Source organism: Cibotium barometz, chromosome 19 (assembly GCF_041138505.1).
Source record: "Cibotium barometz isolate CiBa-2024 chromosome 19, ASM4113850v1, whole genome shotgun sequence".
NCBI lineage: Eukaryota > Viridiplantae > Streptophyta > Polypodiopsida > Cyatheales > Cibotiaceae > Cibotium > Cibotium barometz.
This window is the reverse complement of record NC_141064.1, coordinates 12,350,254-12,368,170: the sequence shown is the minus strand read 5'-3', so window position 1 is coordinate 12,368,170 and position 17,917 is coordinate 12,350,254. Positions and strand designations below refer to the sequence as shown.

Here is a 17,917-nt window from a genome sequence, read left to right as displayed (position 1 = left end):
TGAGAAGGAGAAGTCGGAGCTAAGCAAGAGGAGGAGGGGTTGGGACGAGGAAAGAGTCTCTGCGTAGTCCGATCATAGGCCTCCGATGCTTGAATTTTTTGACTATATGAGTTTTGAAAAATGAAGTCTTCTTTTGAGGGGGTAAAAGTTTTACCACTCTTTAGTTGAGTGGTAAACATCCTATTTTTGAAAGGTATTACAACCTTGAAACTTAATGCTTTCTTCTTGGGCAAGCTAGTGATACCTGGAGGGTCAAATATGTGGATGGATTAGGTATACAAAGTCTCCCCTCCTTTGCTTGTGTAACTACTTTTTTGCAACATGTGTGACGAAAGGACCAATTATATATGCGACCAAACCCAAAAAAAAAATTGTAAGCGTGTTCTCATCCTCATTATAGAATCCCTTGTTTGAGATCACAATGATCAATCAATATTGTCAAAGAGAGGCACGTGAAGAAGGGGCAAGATCTATCTTGCATCCAATTGTGGGCACATATGAGAGGTGCCCACATGTGAAATGGCATTACAAACTTTGTGGGAGGCACCCACGTGTGAAATGGTACCTTTAGGGTCTAGACTTGATGGCGGTCGGAAGCGGGTAAACCGGTGCATTTGTCTGCTAGTGTGGTGGGCGGTGAGCCTTCAGAGAGCAGACATCGATCAATTGGTTAGAGGGGAGCTTCAGATTATTGCGTTGTGAGGGGAAGCTCTTGCATACCTACGCATAGAGCAATACAATCAACGTTTTCCTGTTGCAGCCAAGCTGCAAACATGGCAGTCCTTGGTGGCTGCGTCGCCCCTCCGATCAACGGCTCGGATCTTTTTGTTGGGCGTCGCAAGCTCTCATCGCAACATCGCTCATCAACGTTTTCAGTCATGTGCTGCACCAATGGCGCCTTTCCAAGAAATTCTCTGGTATTTATTCATTTATTTGTTATCTATTTTGTCTTCTGCTGATTGCATCACTTGCATACATGGAAAATCTCATGTGCTCACATACCTTTGATAGTCTCAGAGATGAAGCGATTTTCTATTTTCGCTTGCTGAGTTTTACATGGTTTTGTCTGTACTGCTTAGCACAGAACCTAGCCTTCATCATGGCTGAGTCTGCCATTGTGAAATAATAGAATAGAAATCCAGCACGAAGGTTTCTATGTCAGAATATAAACACCAAAATGATCCTGCACTTGCTTTTGTGCTCTATGCCTTGCCAAATAAAGTTATTGGTCTTGTGAAAAGATGACACGAGTGGGGTTGCCTAAGTCTAAGCCTATGAATGACATGGCATCTCTATGCATGTTGTAGACATAGATGACGGTCTATGCTAGATCGAGTTAATGGCTGAAGCATTTGATCATGCACCCGTCCTACTCACTAATGCCATGATTAGGGACGCCGTAGTTTGATGCTATGCATGATGAAGTTGTTTGGCCTGAAGCGTTATGTTTTGCCACCCGCACTGGGCACTGGTGTTGTGACTAGGATGGAATAAAAAAAAACAATGTCTAAAGTGGTTCTTTTTGTGGTATGATCTTCCTTGTAAGTGAATATCATAATGTATGGCTTGCAACTCCCTATGTGAATTCATAGCCTTGAACTTTTGCATCAAGCAATACATGAGCTCAAGTTCCATTGCAAAGGGTGGAACTTGGAAATCCTGTTATTTACTTTAAATTTAGAGTCTCTCACACTCACATAGGTGTTTGGTGGCTGCATGATTGCTTGTGTGGATGCTTGGGTTTTTATGCATTCAGAATTTTAGCTTCATAATTGCTGACTGCTTATGGGCATGGGTTGTTCGTGAGAGCCAGAACACTCAGGTTACTTCAGTCTCCAGCCGGCAGCCATGCAAGATGAGATTGCTAACCTATATAGCCACATGGAGAGGACAGTCCTGCATGATGCGGGCAGAGAATAATGAGCTGTTGTAGCAATCTCAAAGGAAGGGGAGCACACTATTTACTAGGTCTCATACTAAGCTGCTTTGGAGCTACCTTTGCAGGAGAGCCTACGGAGAAAGCATGACCAGATGCCATGGAGGTGGCTAAAGCTGTATTACTATCTCATGATAGGTGATACAGGGGAAAGACATGTTGATGCATGAACTAGCCCCGAATCAGCCCTCTTTCAGCCCCCAATTCGGATGCAAACCATGCAAAGCCCTTACTTTTCCCCTTTGTCCTTGGAGTTGTCCACAATTGGGACAGGTTTTTCTGCTGACATAGGTAATGAGCAAAGAACAAGAGGATCATGGCTCTTCAACCCATGGTATTCCTCAAAATGTTTCCTCTAGGATTCACACGCATGTGGGACATGAAGATGAAGAAAGACTAAAAAGATCGGAATGTGATTGTAGCATGTGGAGAATTGCCTGTCCTAAGAACTGAACAAAACAAAAAGGTGAATAGAGAGAAGAGCGATAGATGTTGCTGAAACAGTGTTTCCTGTATATATGTATCAAGATGTACATAGATCCTAGCCAACATGGCCTCCAAAAGGAAACCTAAGCCTAAGACCCATCATGGATCAGATGAATACTGACTGAACTGATCCTTGCTATTTATAGGCTCATGAAACTGCCCCTACCTCTACCCGATTGCTGTCGGCCAGGTCCTTGGACAGCAGCATACCAAAAAATCTAGCCAATGCCTAAAAGACTCCTAATCCTAGCTAAAATAGGGGATTTAATCATGTTCACATCTGTGCATGTGACATCCCCTCCTGCGAAGCTTGATGATTGATCTTGGATGATTGGCATCATCCCTTTACTGCCATAGCAGCAAAGAAACGCGTCTCTCTCGAAAAGAAACGCACAAGACGTTTCTTTCAATAAGAAACGTTTCTTACAATAAGAAACGTTTCTTACATAAAAAACGTGAGGTAAGGGTTTTTTTTTTTTTGGGGGACTTTAGCCGTTTTGGGTCTACCGTTTCACTTTCGTCGCATTCGTGAGTCGTCGTGGAGCTTGCATTTGCCGCCATCGTTCTCCTTGCGAAGTGCAATGCTTCTGCCTCCCCCTTTTTCTCTCGCTTCCCTTTTCCTTCCTGCTCTTCGCCTCCCTCCTTTGTCTCAGCCGCCCGTCTCTATCTTGCCCCCTTGCATTGTGTGCCACCCCTGTCCCCTTCTTCTTCCCTCTTCTTCTTTCTTCTTCTTCTTCTCCCTTCTTCTTTCCTCATCTTCTTCTCCTCCTCTTCTATTCTTCCTCTTCATCCCCATATCATTATCAGCTGAATTAATTTCTCCCAATTTGCAAACCCTAATTTTAATTTTTTTTTCCAATTATGGAATTAGTTCCAAATTTTAGTTGGTTCTTGAAATTGCCCCAATTTTGAGCAACTCCATCCTCTAATTGCATAGATTTTTTCCCAATTTTACAAACCCTAATTTTTTTTTCAAATTTTCTAACCCTATTTTTTTTCCAAATTTTAGGGTTTCTCACCATGTGGCCAAAATTTCAGAATTTTGCTCAAAATCCCCAATTTTGAGTTTAATTTCACAAATTTTAGCCATCTTCTTTAATTTTTTCAAATTTCAAACTCCTCTCTTTCTCTTCAATTTCTCAATTTTAGCAGTGGGATGGAAGAAATTTCTTGGATGGGAGCAAGTGGACATCACTGTCGATAATAAGGGGAGATGGGGCGGCTCCAAGAGATGGATATGCAAGCATTGTCACAGTGAATATACCGGAAGTGCTCCGTGTGGTCTAGTGTTGATCATTCCGGATTTGCAAAAGCCTTTTAGTGTGGAATGTGATGCATGTGGAAATTGCATAGGAGTTGTCCTAAATCAAGAGGGACATGCCGTGGCTTATGAGAGCTGTAGATTGCATGATGCAGAGCTATATCTTGGCATTTATGAGAAAGAGCTCTTGGTTGTAATTCATGCACTTACTATATGGAAACATTACTTACCAAACTAAACTGTCAGAGAAGCATATGAGGATGGCCAATTTCCTCTCTATGTTTCATTTTCAGATCTTGCACACCCTAGGAAAGAAGAATGTAGTGGCAGATACATTGTCATGAAAGCCGTATGTAGTAGCTATCTCGGTTGCCTCTCATGGATCCTTGTCTGCCATGCGTGATTTGTATCATACGGATGTTGATTTTGCCACTAGTTGGGCTGATTTGATGGCTGGTTATGCACATGCCTCTTATCTGATCAAAGAGGGTTTTCTCATGAAAGATAATTGCCTATGTGTGGTGTCTGACATGAGGCAAAAGGTTTTGGATGAGTGCCATGCTTCTCCATATGCTGGTCATAGAGGCATAATGCCTACTACGCACATGATTGAGTGGTATTCCTTTTCGCCAGGTATGTGGAAGGACATAGAGGCACATGCACGCGCATGTATCACATGTCAAAAGATGAAATTTGATAGGGAAAAGGCACCAGGTTTGCTTCAGCCATTGCCTATTCCCATGCAGCCATGGAAAAGTATTACAATAGATTTCATTATGGACTTGCCACAGACCCAACAGGGTAATGATGCAATTTGGACAATTGTAGACAAGTTTAGCAAGCAAACTCACTTCTTGCCGGTTAAAAGAACCATCAAATCTGAGCATATGGTTAAAATATATCTTGCATAAGTGTTCAAACATCATGGAATGCCGAAGTCCATTGTGGGAGATAGAGATCCCAGGACTACAAGTCTCTTTTGGCGGGTCTTATTCGATAACATGGGTACCAGATTGGACTTCTCGTTAGCTTATCACCCTCAAACGGATGGGCAAAGTGAGGCTGTAAATTCAGCCGTGTTGGATCTCTTGAAATGTAATGTGGCGGATCAGAAGTCTTCTTGGGAGAAGTACTTACCGCTTGTGGAATTTGCATACAACAACACGGTGCATGTATCTACGGGAAAGGCCCCGTTTGAGATTGTTTATGGTAAGGTGGTTTTGTCATCCATCTTTCGCACAAAGGATGAGATATTTGCAACTGATGAGTATGTAAGAGACTTGGATATTACTTTTTCTCAAGTGCGGACAGCCATTGCAAGGTCACAAGACAAGTATGTAGGGTCGGAGCCCATTGAAATGGTCATTGAGGATCCACCAGAAGTGGATGAGCTTGAGGAGATCTTGCAGTTAGAGAAGATTGTGTATCACAAGGAATGCAAGCTTGTTGCAGGCAAAGTTGTCAGGCATTACCTTGTAAAGTTTAAGAACTATCTTTCCATTGATGCTAAATGGGTAGATGAAGAGTTCTTCCAGTCGTCTAGCCTTCTGTACCTTCACAACTTACAATAAATGCTATGAACTGCTGTTGGCTGCCAATGACTGTTGTTGGCTGCCATAAATGCCCATGACCTGATGCTATTAAATGCCCTAGATGCTATGAATGCCTTATGTGCTGAAGATGGTACTGAAACAGTCCCATACACATGCTTATGCTGATATATGCCTAAATAATATTTGGATTAATGCTTAAATGTCATGCTTAATGTTTACGGATGCTTGATGATGCCATGCCACTTGTACACCTCATGGGTGTGCACGTGACATTCCCCTCTGCTAAACTGTTACTGGGTGGTATACTCCCGGTCCTTCTCCAGTGAAACCACTGCCCTTTTCTGACTTCTTTTGTCGGGACTGAGGTCGACTGTAGGATTTGAATCCTTTGAGCCAAAGACTTGTCTACTGCGGGAACTGAATGGAAAATGCTGCTAAAATTGCTTGAAAATACCTAAGTCACCCTTGACCTGTCTGTAGAATCCTTTCACACACCATCTCCGTCGTTCCTGAACCTTTGAACCTTCTGAGGCGATGTTGGAGCAAACTTCTGTCTTCTTATGTGAAATAGAACTCCCTGCTGTTGCCAGTTGAAGCTCAAAACACCATTTACTCCTTTGATGATGGATGTCATTCTTCCCTAGAGAACTCATGGGCAAAACATATAAGCCTTGCAAATGTAAGATTGATTGCTAGGATGACTGCTATGCAAACCATGTGCAACCATATATGCTGAGCAAGAATGTAGATGGATGGGTTACTAATGCATGCCTAAGGGGAAATCCCTAAGGATGGCTTGCAAGATTTTGAGAACTGGATTTAACCTTGCGGAAGCGATTAACTTGATGATTGACTGAATGAATGATGGAATGAAAATGATCTAAGACTGGTTACCTTGTAACGCTCTGATACCAATGTGACATGTGAGGGATTAACTGTAGTAATCACAACCTTAGGCTAACTAAACTTCACTTAATGATGCTTAAGAGATAGACAATTAGTGTCAATGCAATGCAGCTATATTAGATGAATGGGTTACAATGAGATCTAAATAGATCTATGATGTTGTCCTAGATGAAGATCCTTCTCGGGATGAGAGGGATAGGTTGAATGGTGATGATGAGGACTGTTCCTTGCTCCAATGCTGAGGTCCACCCTTCAATGCCGGCTTCCCTCTATGTAGGAGGTAGGAACGATGAACTGTGTGCTGAATATGTTGGCTACAGAGGAGGTTACAGGAATAATCTTAGGACCCTCTTTTTGGAAAGATGCCAAGATGATTATCAAGATATGTGTACCCATCTTGAAGATTCTTCGATTAGCAGATCGAGGAGGAGCAACCATGGGGCTGATTTATGAGCTAACAGACCGCATGGTGGAGAAGATACAAAACATGCAGGACATTGATAAAACCAAGCTTCCAGATGTTCAAAATCTCTGTGTTCATTGTTGGCATTATCATCTCCAGATTGGGCAGATATGTGCATATTTCATGCTGTATCTGGCCAGATTTATGAGGCCATGCAGGGGAGTCATTTCTTACCTCTCCTTTTGGTTTCCCACCCTCCCATCCCTTCTTCTCCTTCCTTTCTCTTGGCTGCACTCAGCTTTCGAGGAGGAGTTTGTTGATTTTCTGATCAGCTTTGTTGAAGAGGAGGATTTTGCTGTGTTATCGGAGATATTGCTTCTGGTCATAGTCATTCTTCTCACTCGGGGATTCTCTTTTCTTCTCCCCGATCCCAAGCCCCAAATTCACAGGGATCTTCTTTCGAGCTTCCTGTTTCTCTACCTTATTCCCAGATTCTTGCTTCTTTTCCTTCCATATTCCCCACCACCACCACTTCTCTTGTTTCTCCCCTCCAACAAACCCTCATCCCAACCCCTTCCCATGTGCCATCCTATTCACCCCCTCAAGTGAGTAATTCCATGAAGCTGACTGCTACCAACTACCATACTTGGTCGTTTTATACGCAATTGCTTCTTGAAGGAGCAGGTGTGTGGCCCTTTGTCACCATGTCATGTGCGTCATAGATGCCATGGACATTCTCAGGGCTAGATCCAGAAGAAGCAGCCAGATAAAGAGTATGAGCGAGTAATAGAAAGGAAGAACGAGAATTTAGGAACCTCAGGTGTAGCATCTGTGGATGACTTGGAGTAGGACAAACTAGGATCAGGGAGGGGTGATGCAGTCGGTTGGCTGCTAGAAGTGTGTCGGCTGCAGGATAGGTGATGTCGGCTGCCCATAGACGTGGTCGGCTGAACTAGCAAATAAGGGCAGCAGCAGGTGCAAGGAGGAGGACCAATTTAATAAGCATTTAAGGCATTATGACTGGCCGATCAGCAGTCGGCGAGTTCCCCATGTATTCCAAGGGCTATAAATAGGCCCCTTGCTCATTGTTTTATTCATTCGGGCAAAAGCAAGGGTTCTAAGGAATCCAAAGGTTCCAAAGAAGAGGAGTGTGCCTATTGTGGTAGGCGTGGCCATATGGAGGCTCGGTGTTTTGCAAAGCGTAATGATTCCAAAGCCGCCAAAGCCAAGTACAAAGCCAAGGACACCTCCAAAGATGCTGACAAAGACTCCAAGGACAAATGCAAGGATAAGGTTCCAGAGGAGGGCAATGCCAAAGTGGCATACATGGTAGTTATAGATTCTCCCGTTTCTTCACAGGATTCCTTCCTTGTGGTCACAGAGATCACTTCTGATGCAGAGGTGAGTGCCACACATGAAGAAATTGAGTGGATTGGTGATAGTGGCGCTTTGTCACATATGACCAAACATTCTCACATTATGGAGGATTACAAGCCGCTTTCTTCTTCTGTACGCATTGGAGATGACACCTCCTTACTTGTCCATGGAGTTGGTAACATTTCTTTTGGTTCCTCTGCTACTTTACATGATGTTTTACATGTGCCACGTATTTCGAAGAATTTGTTTTCAGTGAACATGGCTGCTCGGAAGGGACTTGGCATTTATTTCGATGATGAGGTGATTGATCGGAGGACTCTTACGGTTGTGGCTAATGGTGTTCATGATGAAGGCCTCTACAAGATCACCAACTTCTCTTCTCAAATTTCTTCCTTGGAATCTCATCTTCATCAGCTTTTCTCTCCCTCCCATGCCTTAGTTTCTATTGTAGATACTTCTTTGTGGCATTCACGTTTTGGTCATGTGCCTATTGCCGCTCTGCAAAAGCTTCATTCCAAGCAACTTGTTAGTGGACTTCCAGAGTTGAGAGCTCTCCCACACATTTGTTCCTCTTGCATGATGGGGAAACATCACAGGGAGTCCTTTCCATAAGAGGCTACACATAGAGCTACTCGGAGACTTGAGTTGATCCATGCAGACTTGGCTGGCCCTATGGAGGTTGAGTCCCTTGGTTGTGAGGATTATGTTGTTAATCCCTCATATTGTTTACTAATTACTACTTAAGTAATTAACTTAGAGAACAAGAACTTTCAGGAGAACACTTGAGAGAAGATTGAATTGATTAAACTGAGTACAATAGGTCTCTTATATAGGAGATGAAGAGACACATTTGAAGAGGCATGTCCTTTGATGAAAGGATACAACTTTAGGCTAAGGGATGTGTCTATTCGATGTAGAGGCACAACCATTCATCAAGGGATACAACCATTCATCGAAGGGATGTGGCTATTCGATGAAGAGGTACATCCTTTGGCGAAGAGTCGCAACCAGTCGAGGGTAGGGGTTCCCTTTGGCTGGTTACTCTTTGCATCTGCAAAACAGGAATCAGCAATGAAGAGAGTATCTGATACATACATACGTCACAATCGTGACATTCCCTCCCATTTAAAATAAAACCCAGGGGTAGTTGTTGAGACTCTGGAAGAAGGGAAATGATTGAATTGCTTCTGCATCCAAAGCTCTAGCTGCTAGATCCCATGTCATGGCATTATTGTTGACCATAACAATCTTGCATATACCAAACTGAATATGAACTACATCTGCAACTTGTCTCATCTTTACCAAAAGCATGAGAATCATATCTGTAACTTGAGTAGAACTTTTGTTAACATCATTGGTAACTTCGAGCTTTGTCCAAGAAAAGACTGAATCTTCATTTGCCTTCAGAGAAACCATAAGCAAATTGTCTTGAATCTCCAATATCAAGGATTGTGTCACTAAACTTTGCATTTGGTTAGTGACCATCATTTGGAAATCTGAAAGGGATTCCATTGGCTTGTCTGGAACACGCATGTCTTCAAGGGTTGTCGTAGATGAAGAAGAGGTATTGTTTAAAGGCTCTTCCATCTGCAAAGATAGTGCATCGAGACTAGGACAAGTATTGTCCAAAGAGTCATGTGCAGTGGCTGAAGTCATACTGCAAGAGTCTATATGAGAATTATTCTTTGTACCATTCAAGGTAGGAAGTGGAGCCTTCAGACTTAAAGAATCTTCATTCACCATTGCAACTGTATCGGTTATTGTGTAAAAGATAGGGACTTCATTCTGCAGGGGCGGTGACAAGGCTTTTGTTTTTGCCTGGACCACAGCCAAAGAAGTTGTGTGCATTTGGGATGCCACACATGAACCAGAACCTCTTGAATCTTCAGCTTTATTAGCGGGTATTAAGGCTTCCAGAGTAGGAGGAGCATGGCATGGCTCGCAAGGGGGGACTTGTCCAGCGTTGCGGCATTCATGACCGAGTACTCGACTAGGGTCGGAAATATGTGCCACTATGTGAGCCCACTTCGAAGAGATTGATGACTCTTCAAGGGGAGATCTTCTGAAAGCTTCATATTGCTGCTTTGGCTTCTGCTGATAGTGATTCAAAGATGGATCTTTCTTATAACTGTTGTAATGCTGAGAATGTTTGTGACGAGCATGCAGAGGCTCAAACGAAGGTATTTCATGTCTGGTGGTCTCTACAGAACTGTGCTGAGGACAAGAAACCTGCTGTGGGTGTTGTACGCCGAGAAGTTGCTTGCCGGGAGCTTGAGGAGGCTTTGGCTCACCATGGATCAAGTGTGACGAAAAGGTAGCCAGAGAAGGCTTCAAGAGTAGTTGAAATGCCTTCATTTTGATTGCGCTAGTAAGAACCATTCAATGGAACATGTGCTACCACGAGCATACGCGCCAAAGAAACCTTGGAAATAGACAAGGTAGCCGGAGAAGTGTGAAAGGTAGTCAACATACATGCCAAGAAAGCAATTGCCGGAGACAAGAGGGGCGTAGTAGAGGCCTTTCCGATGCTGAAAATTGATTTCTTTTTTTTTTTTTTCCTTCACCGCTGAATTTTCTGGACAGCAATGGAGTATTCTGATTTTTAGGGTTTTTGGATGCCAACGAGCACGAAGAGAAGGCCCAAGAAGGCATACAAAAGGAGCGCCATCACCATGGAGGACGGGGCTGAATTTCGCTCGAGGAGAAGAGGGAGGCTGATATGCTCGTGCGTCAAAGAGGGGGGCTGAAAAAAAATTATATATATATATATATATATATATATATATATATTTGTTGAGATTGATGAAGGAGAGGGTGCCCAATGGTTAGGTTTTTTTTAAAAAAAAAGTCTAGGATCACTTTTTTAAAAAAAAAGAAAAAGGTCATTTCAATGTGAAAGGGCATGTTTTAAAAGATGTGTCCTTTCGAAGAGGTGCATCACTTGGAGAGGCTCTGGGAGGGTAAAAGGGACATGGGGGGGCTGATTTGAGAACTTCCACGCGCCACGCAAGATAGGGCTCTGCCAACACTGCCACGCTTTCAATGTGAAAGGGCATGTTTTAAAAGATGTGTCCTTTCGAAGAGGTGCATCACTTGGAGAGGCTCTGGGAGAGTAAAAGGGACATGGGGGGGCTGATTTGAGAACTTCCATACGCCATGTAGGACAGGGCTCTGCCAACACTGCCACGCCAAACCTCCAAGACATTAAGTGAGTGCTCGTAGGTGTACCGCCACGGGTGGAACTCGCCTGTAGGGTGGCCAGGCACGAAGGCCGAAGGGCAACAAGGACCCGTCTAGGCACAAGGCGCGAGGGCAGTGACTCCAGGTGCGCGAGGGCAGTGACTCCAGGTGCGCGAGGCGCATTCACGGGACCACTGAGGGCGTGGGCAGAGGGGGACGGTTGCAGGAACTCCATCGGGTTGGGACGGGGGAAAAAAATTTCAGCGAGGCTTAATCTTTAGGCATCTGCTGCGGGTGAGAAGATCTTTCCTCCGCCTCCATACAACACCGGGGTGAGGGTGCGTAGAGTTGACGCCGGTAGCGTAGCACGCACTACATAACAGGCTGGTCCGGGAACAAAATTTGCTATGATACCACTGGGAGGATTATGTTGTTAATCCCTCATATTGTGTACTAAGTAAGTAATTAACTTAGAGAACAAGAACCTTCAGGAGAACACTTGAGAGAAGATTGAATTGATTAAACTGAGTACAATAGGTCTCTTATATAGGAGATGAAGAGACACATTTGAAGAGGCATGTCCTTTGACGAAAGGATACAACTTTAGGCTAAGGGATGTGTCTATTCGATGTAGAGGCACAACCATTCATCAAGGGATACAACCATTCGTCGAAGGGATGTGGCTATTCGATGAAGGGGTACATCCTCTGGCGAAGAGTCGCAACCAGTCGAGGGTAGGGGTTCCCTTTGGCTGGTTACTCTTTGCATCTGCAAAATAGGAATCAGCAATGAAGAGCGTATCTGATACATACATACGTCACAATCGTGACATTGGTGGGGCCCGTTATTATATGCTTTTGGTGGATGTCATGTGCACAGTGTGTATCTACCGTGTGCGCGCAAGACTAGCTTCGAGGTTTGGGGAAGCTTGGAGCTAGGCAGGCTGATTCGCGAGCCGAGTTAGGGATAGACTAACGGGCGGGCGCCCAAGTGTGGATGCCCGATGACCGGCCAAGAGCCTATAAAAGGGTGGCCAAGGTTAGTCATTAGTCATATAGAGTCTCGCGTGATTTGTGAGAGCTCTATGGTCTGGAGCTTGGATCTAGTGCAGACATGCACCTGCTTTATGCAGCCGAGGCCGGCAGCAATCTTGAGGCCCGTGAGGGTAGCTTCGTGGCGGTATGGGATGTCGCGAGGTGGAGATTGGTCGGTACGTCAATCTAGTTAGCTCAGCTCGTGGCTCGGTGGGGACAGCCAAGACTGTGGGCTTGCCCATGACTGTCATGGTTGGGAGGTGAGTTAGGCCTGCACCCCCTTGTTGTTTGTTTGTTTGCAGGTTTCGAGTCTCGTACCAGGAGCGTTCCACGAGGAGATCCGGTGGGGATTTGACAGTGGTCTCAGAGCATGCCTCGTGAACGAGCAAGTCGGTAGGTAGAGAAGATGAGGTCGAAGAAAGGTATGTGTTCAAGAAGCTTGTTGTTTTGTTTATGCATGCTGTTGTTTTTTTCATCAAAGAAACCCGTGTTGAGGGTGTAGGTAGATGGTAGGGTTGTTTTGCTTTGCAAGAAGAAGGCTGAAGATTCGTGTTTGTGTAGTCGCATGAACTGTTGAGAGAAAATAGAAAAAAGCACGTTTGCTTTTGGTTGCACACAAGAGGGAGAGCGAGTGAGAGATGCGCAGATGGGATCGTTGGCAGTTGCGTAAGGTTGTGGGCTACCGGCTGTTGAAGTCGGCCAGGCCTATGCATGAAGTCGGCTAGGCCTATGTAGGCAGGCGCCCAAGCCTACGCAGGCAGGCGCTCATGCCATGCTGGCTAGCGCCCAGGCCTACGCAAACTGGCGCCCAGGCCATGTAGGCAAGCGCCCAGGCCTACGAAGGCAAGTGCCCAGGCCACGCCTACACAGGCAGGCTGGCACAGGCGCAGGCAGACATGACAGCGCCGGCAGCCACCACAATCAACTGACACCAGGCGGCGCCGCTGGCAGCACTGTCGGCAACGGCAGCAGCGGGGGTGACGCCAGCAGCAGACAGGCCGACAGCGCTAAATCCAGGAGGGAAGAGAAAAAAAAATAATCCAAGAAAGCCTTCGTGGATTTGATGCGTTTTTGATTTTTTTAGATTAAACTTTTTTTTTAAAAAAGTTTAAAGGTCCCCTCTAAGGTTTAAAGGTGTTTTTTTTAAAGAAAGCAGAATACATATATATATATATATATATATATATATATATATATATATATATATATGTATGTATGTATGTATGTATGTATGTATGTATGTATGTATATGTATATACATATGTATGTATATGTATATACATATGTATGTATATGTATATATATATGTATGTATATACGTATGTATATATATATATACATATGTATACATATGTGCATATGTATATATACATATGTACATATGTATATATACACATATGTACATATGTATATACACATATGTACATATGTATTAAAAAAAAAAACACAAAAGCAAAAGCTCAAGTAGCTTTTGGGGAAAGTTATATAAACCCCTTAAGTGGGCTTCTTGCCACACATCTCTCAAGTTCTCAAGCTCTCAAGCTTTCAAGTTTCCTCGCACTTTTATTGTGCAAAGATCGAATTTTCTCTCCACTTGCCCTCTTCACGATGTCGATCCAAGAATCGGAGTTGGAGCCTCTTCTCGAACGGGAAGGCTTGCGGGCTATGGAAGATACCGATGCCGATCTTTTTAACGATTATGTGTCAAAATCAGATTTCCAAGAGTTCAAAGTTGCTCTCGAAGCTTCTTCTTTGGAACGTCAGGCACAAATTGCCGCCCAGATGCAAGCCTTGCAAAACTCCATCTCTCTCTTGACCACTACTCTCTCTACTCTTTCGGGTATGGATACCTTGGCCTCTGCTTTAGGTCCCAACATTACTCCGGAACCGTTCGGGGGCGAGCAAAAGCAGCGTACCAAGGAGATCCTGGACACTTGGCTACATAAGTGGCAGGTCCATTTTCAGTTTCATTCATATGATGATGGAAAAAAGATCCAGTTAGTAGCAGGTTTCCTCGCAGGCAAAGCTTTGCTTTGGTGGAAGGAACTCAATCCTAAGCCAACAGCTTGGGCACAATTCGAAGACGTCTTCAAGAAGGAATTCCTCAAGAAAGAGGATGATTATGATGTTGTTGCCCGGTTTACAGCTTTGACCATGACCTTGCAGCATCTCACTTATGAGGTCTACCTCGAAGTTTAGGGACTTGCAAATGAAAGCTACAAAGATGGATCCCACTACTCTTTTGGGGTTGTTCGTAGCTGGTTTACCAGACTCATACCGTTTACAAGTTAAAAATAACAAATGCAAAACTTTGGACAAAGCCATTCATTCAGCTCGTATCTATGATGATACAATGGTCTCTTCCAAGTCTAAACCCATTACCGAGCAGGGGAACAAGCATAAAAGAAAGTTCTCCGCATCTATGGCTAACACGACTGAAGGAAAGTCTTTGGACCAACCTTCGAAGAATTCAAGTTCGACACCAGCGAAGAAGAAACGACTCCTTAAGGCTTGAAAGCTCAAGAAGGAGGGACACTGTTTTATCTGCGAAGAAAAAAGGCACATGCGTAACGAGTGCCCGAAGCAAAAGGGTGCAAAGACCAACGCAGGACCCAAGCCAAAGGCAGCTAATCAGTTGTCTTTGACAGGTACGTCAATTAGTGTACTTTCTCGCCCTAGTACATGTTCTGATTGTTTGTTCAACACTAAAGTTTTTGGCTTGCATGATCTTCTCCGAGTTTATGGAGAAGTGAATGGCCATAGAATTCACATTCTTCTAGACCTTGGCAGCTCACACAACTTTGTTAACTACAAACTTGCAGAAATTGAGTCTTGATACGACACCCAGCGATCATACCTATGAGGTACGCCTAACTGCGGGAAGGCAAGTATGGGATCGAAAGGTTGGGATGCTCTATGTTATGCAAGTAGAAAATGTAGACTTGTTATTAGGGATTGCGTGGTTTAAGACTCTTCAAGTCTAGATAGATTCGTCTAGTCATATTTTTTCTTTTCAGCACAGGAACACCTAGTATAGTATTTTAGGTGATTGTATACATCTCTCTCAGGGACCTCTTGTAGTGGGAGACGAAAAGGAGGTTTGACCTCTCTGATCAACATAGCAGCCCAACTCCTCTAGAAAGGCATTGTGCTCATCAACTGGCACAGCTCGAAGCATATATGCATCCCGATCTTGTCGAAGCTCCCTATCGGTGCAAACTATTGGAGACTTGTAGGCTGGATGTACCAATGCTGCAAACCCGTGGATTGGTTTGTGCATCCACCTCCATCTCTTCTGTGCAATCTCCATGATTTGTGCTCGCTCCTCAGATGTAATGTCTGTGCAAGCCTCCAACTCCACAAGGGCAGCTCTAAAGAAGTGGACAAGAAGGCCCATGGTGGACCCCTCGCAATCTGTCATCCGCAAGAGCCTATAGAATGGAGTCATAGCAATGACAATTGCTCGGACTCTAGTCCAAAATCTCTCCTCTAGGCAAAAGCGTTACATGGCTTTGGCCTCTTCAGTGACGTGCTCATCCCAATCGTTCCACATGGTGGAAACAACTGTCTGGCGAAGGGCGGGCCTCACATCGTATAGACGCTCCAAAACCAGCCACATGTAGGCAAAGCGGGTGGCCGATGGCTTCTTCAAGTCAAGCTTGCTATGCTCACGAAACATAGCAAGCACCTTCACCTTTAGCATGAAGAAGTTGACAATAGATGTAGCTTGTTGCACAATCCTCTTCACCCAGTCGAGCTTCGCCACATCCTCCATGAGTAAGTCAATGCAATGACTCGCACATGGAGTCCACACAATGGTGGGGAATTCCTCCTCAAGCAAGCGGCCCATGCGTCGACAATTTGATGCATTGTCGGTGATGACTTGCACCACGTTTTGAGCCCCAACCTACATGGTAGATAAATCATATGAGTTGAGGGCTTTGCACAAATGACAAAATCAGCCACACTTAAGTAAAATAATGCCTACCTCTATGATCGCTTGCCTAATATGGTGGTAGATGAAACTCCCGGTAGTCTTTCTCCCCCTTCTCCCGGTGTCAACCGCACGCAAGAAGTATGTGCCAAGCGGGCAAGACACAAGGATGTTGATAATGCCACGCTTCCTTTGATCACTCCATCCATCTGTGAGAATAGAACATCCATACTTCGTCCATGCGGCTCGAATCGGGTCAAGGGCTCGATCAATTCTCTCCTTCTCTTCATCAATCTTCCTCGTGCGCATAGCCGTGTAAGAGACCCCCGTTCACCCCTCACATGGGCCCACATTTGCAATCGCTGTCACCATCTTCTTCCATTGCTCCTTTTGGAGTACATTGAAGGCAAGATTGCATTCAATAATGGTGCGAGCAATCTCTATCTCCGCAAGGCGTTGCCGCTTCTTAAGGAATGCAACCGAACCTCTCACACTACCCGTGACTCGGTGGAGAGAGGGTTGCACCCCTTCACGCTCCACCACCCTTTGCCTTTTGCCCGGTGCGGAGGCGGACCGTGCATCCGTGGAAGTGGCAGTGGAGGATACACTAATGAAAGAGCTGGTGGCCGCTTCATCATGTGCCGATGGTGGTGCCGGTGGTGGTGCCGGTGCGCGTGTTGATGATGCTCCTCTACTTGAATTTGAGCCGCCGCTCATCTTCCACGCAATGTCATCGGCAATGCTTTGTGGAATCTCCTTGCATGGGGCAACTTGTCCCCCAATCTTCGAAAGGTGTTGGAGAAGCCTTGTTGTTCCACTAGTGTATGACTTGCCGCAATATCGGCATGTCCAATGATGGGAGTTGGACTTCTTAGTGTCCTTCTCCACATTGAGGCAATGCAAATCAAAAGCCTCATGCTTCTCCCGAGGCATGATGGATAAGAGAAGGGCTGAAGCGTGGAGTAGAGGAGAGAGCGTAGAGAAGATGAAGTATGGGAAGAGCTTGGAGGAAGAGAACTTGGAGTAGAGGCTCAAGTGGGATGGAAGGAGCTTGGAGGAGGGTGGAGGAGGGTGGAGGAGAGGCTTGGAGTAGGGCTTGGTGCTTGAGGCTTGCTTGGAGTAGATGGAGGAGAGGCTTGGTCCTTGAGGCTTTTATAGAAGGACTCAAGAGAGATGAAGGCAAACAACCAAAAAAACGAGCAGAAAACGGCTAGAAAACGGGCAGAAAACGGCTACTTCCAACGGGCAGAAACAGGCGAAATTCGTACCTGATCGTACGGATCCGCACGGTACCGTACGGTACGATTCGTACGTACGGACAGATCCGTACGACATACGGAACTAAGCCTGGTCCTACGTGCTCTCTTGAAGATTTCTTCTACCATGTGAGGGTGGAACAATAGAGAGCAGATGGAAGGGAACATGGGCACTTCAAAGGGTAGTGACAAGCACAACATACCCTGTGTAGTGTTCTCTTGTCCTACGTGCTCTCTTGAAGATTGTTTCTACCATGTGTGGGTGGAATAATAGAGAGTAGATGGAAGGGAACATGGGCACTTGAGAGGGTAGTGTGAGTTGGTGGCCGAAATGCCTACAAACTATTGGTGGCCGAAATGCCTATAAACTATGTGTAGCAGAAATGCTTATGGAACACCAGGTTTGATGGGGAGAATTCCAGAATTAGGGTTAGAGTTCATTCATGGGAGACATACACAGAGAAGCAAGGGAGAGAGAGAGAGAGTTGTGGGGATAAGTCAACTCATGAGGCATGAGTGTGTGACTCCCCTATCACACATGTATATTGCACTAGTACACATAGTGCACTTAGTACATTAAAAGTACTAAGT

General features: G+C 44.9%; 1 protein-coding gene across 1 annotated transcript in view; it reads left to right on the top strand.

The window, feature by feature from the left end:
- The first annotated feature begins 607 nt into the window (after positions 1-607).
- Positions 608-17,917, top strand: part of LOC147628236 (DnaJ/Hsp40 cysteine-rich domain superfamily protein) — a 31,640-nt gene continuing 14,330 nt past the window's right edge. The window contains exon 1 of the mRNA XM_086813297.1: positions 608-917. Coding sequence (XP_086669423.1) covers positions 774-917 — 144 coding nt within the window. The 5' untranslated portion in view covers positions 608-773. The remainder of the gene's footprint in view (positions 918-17,917) is intronic.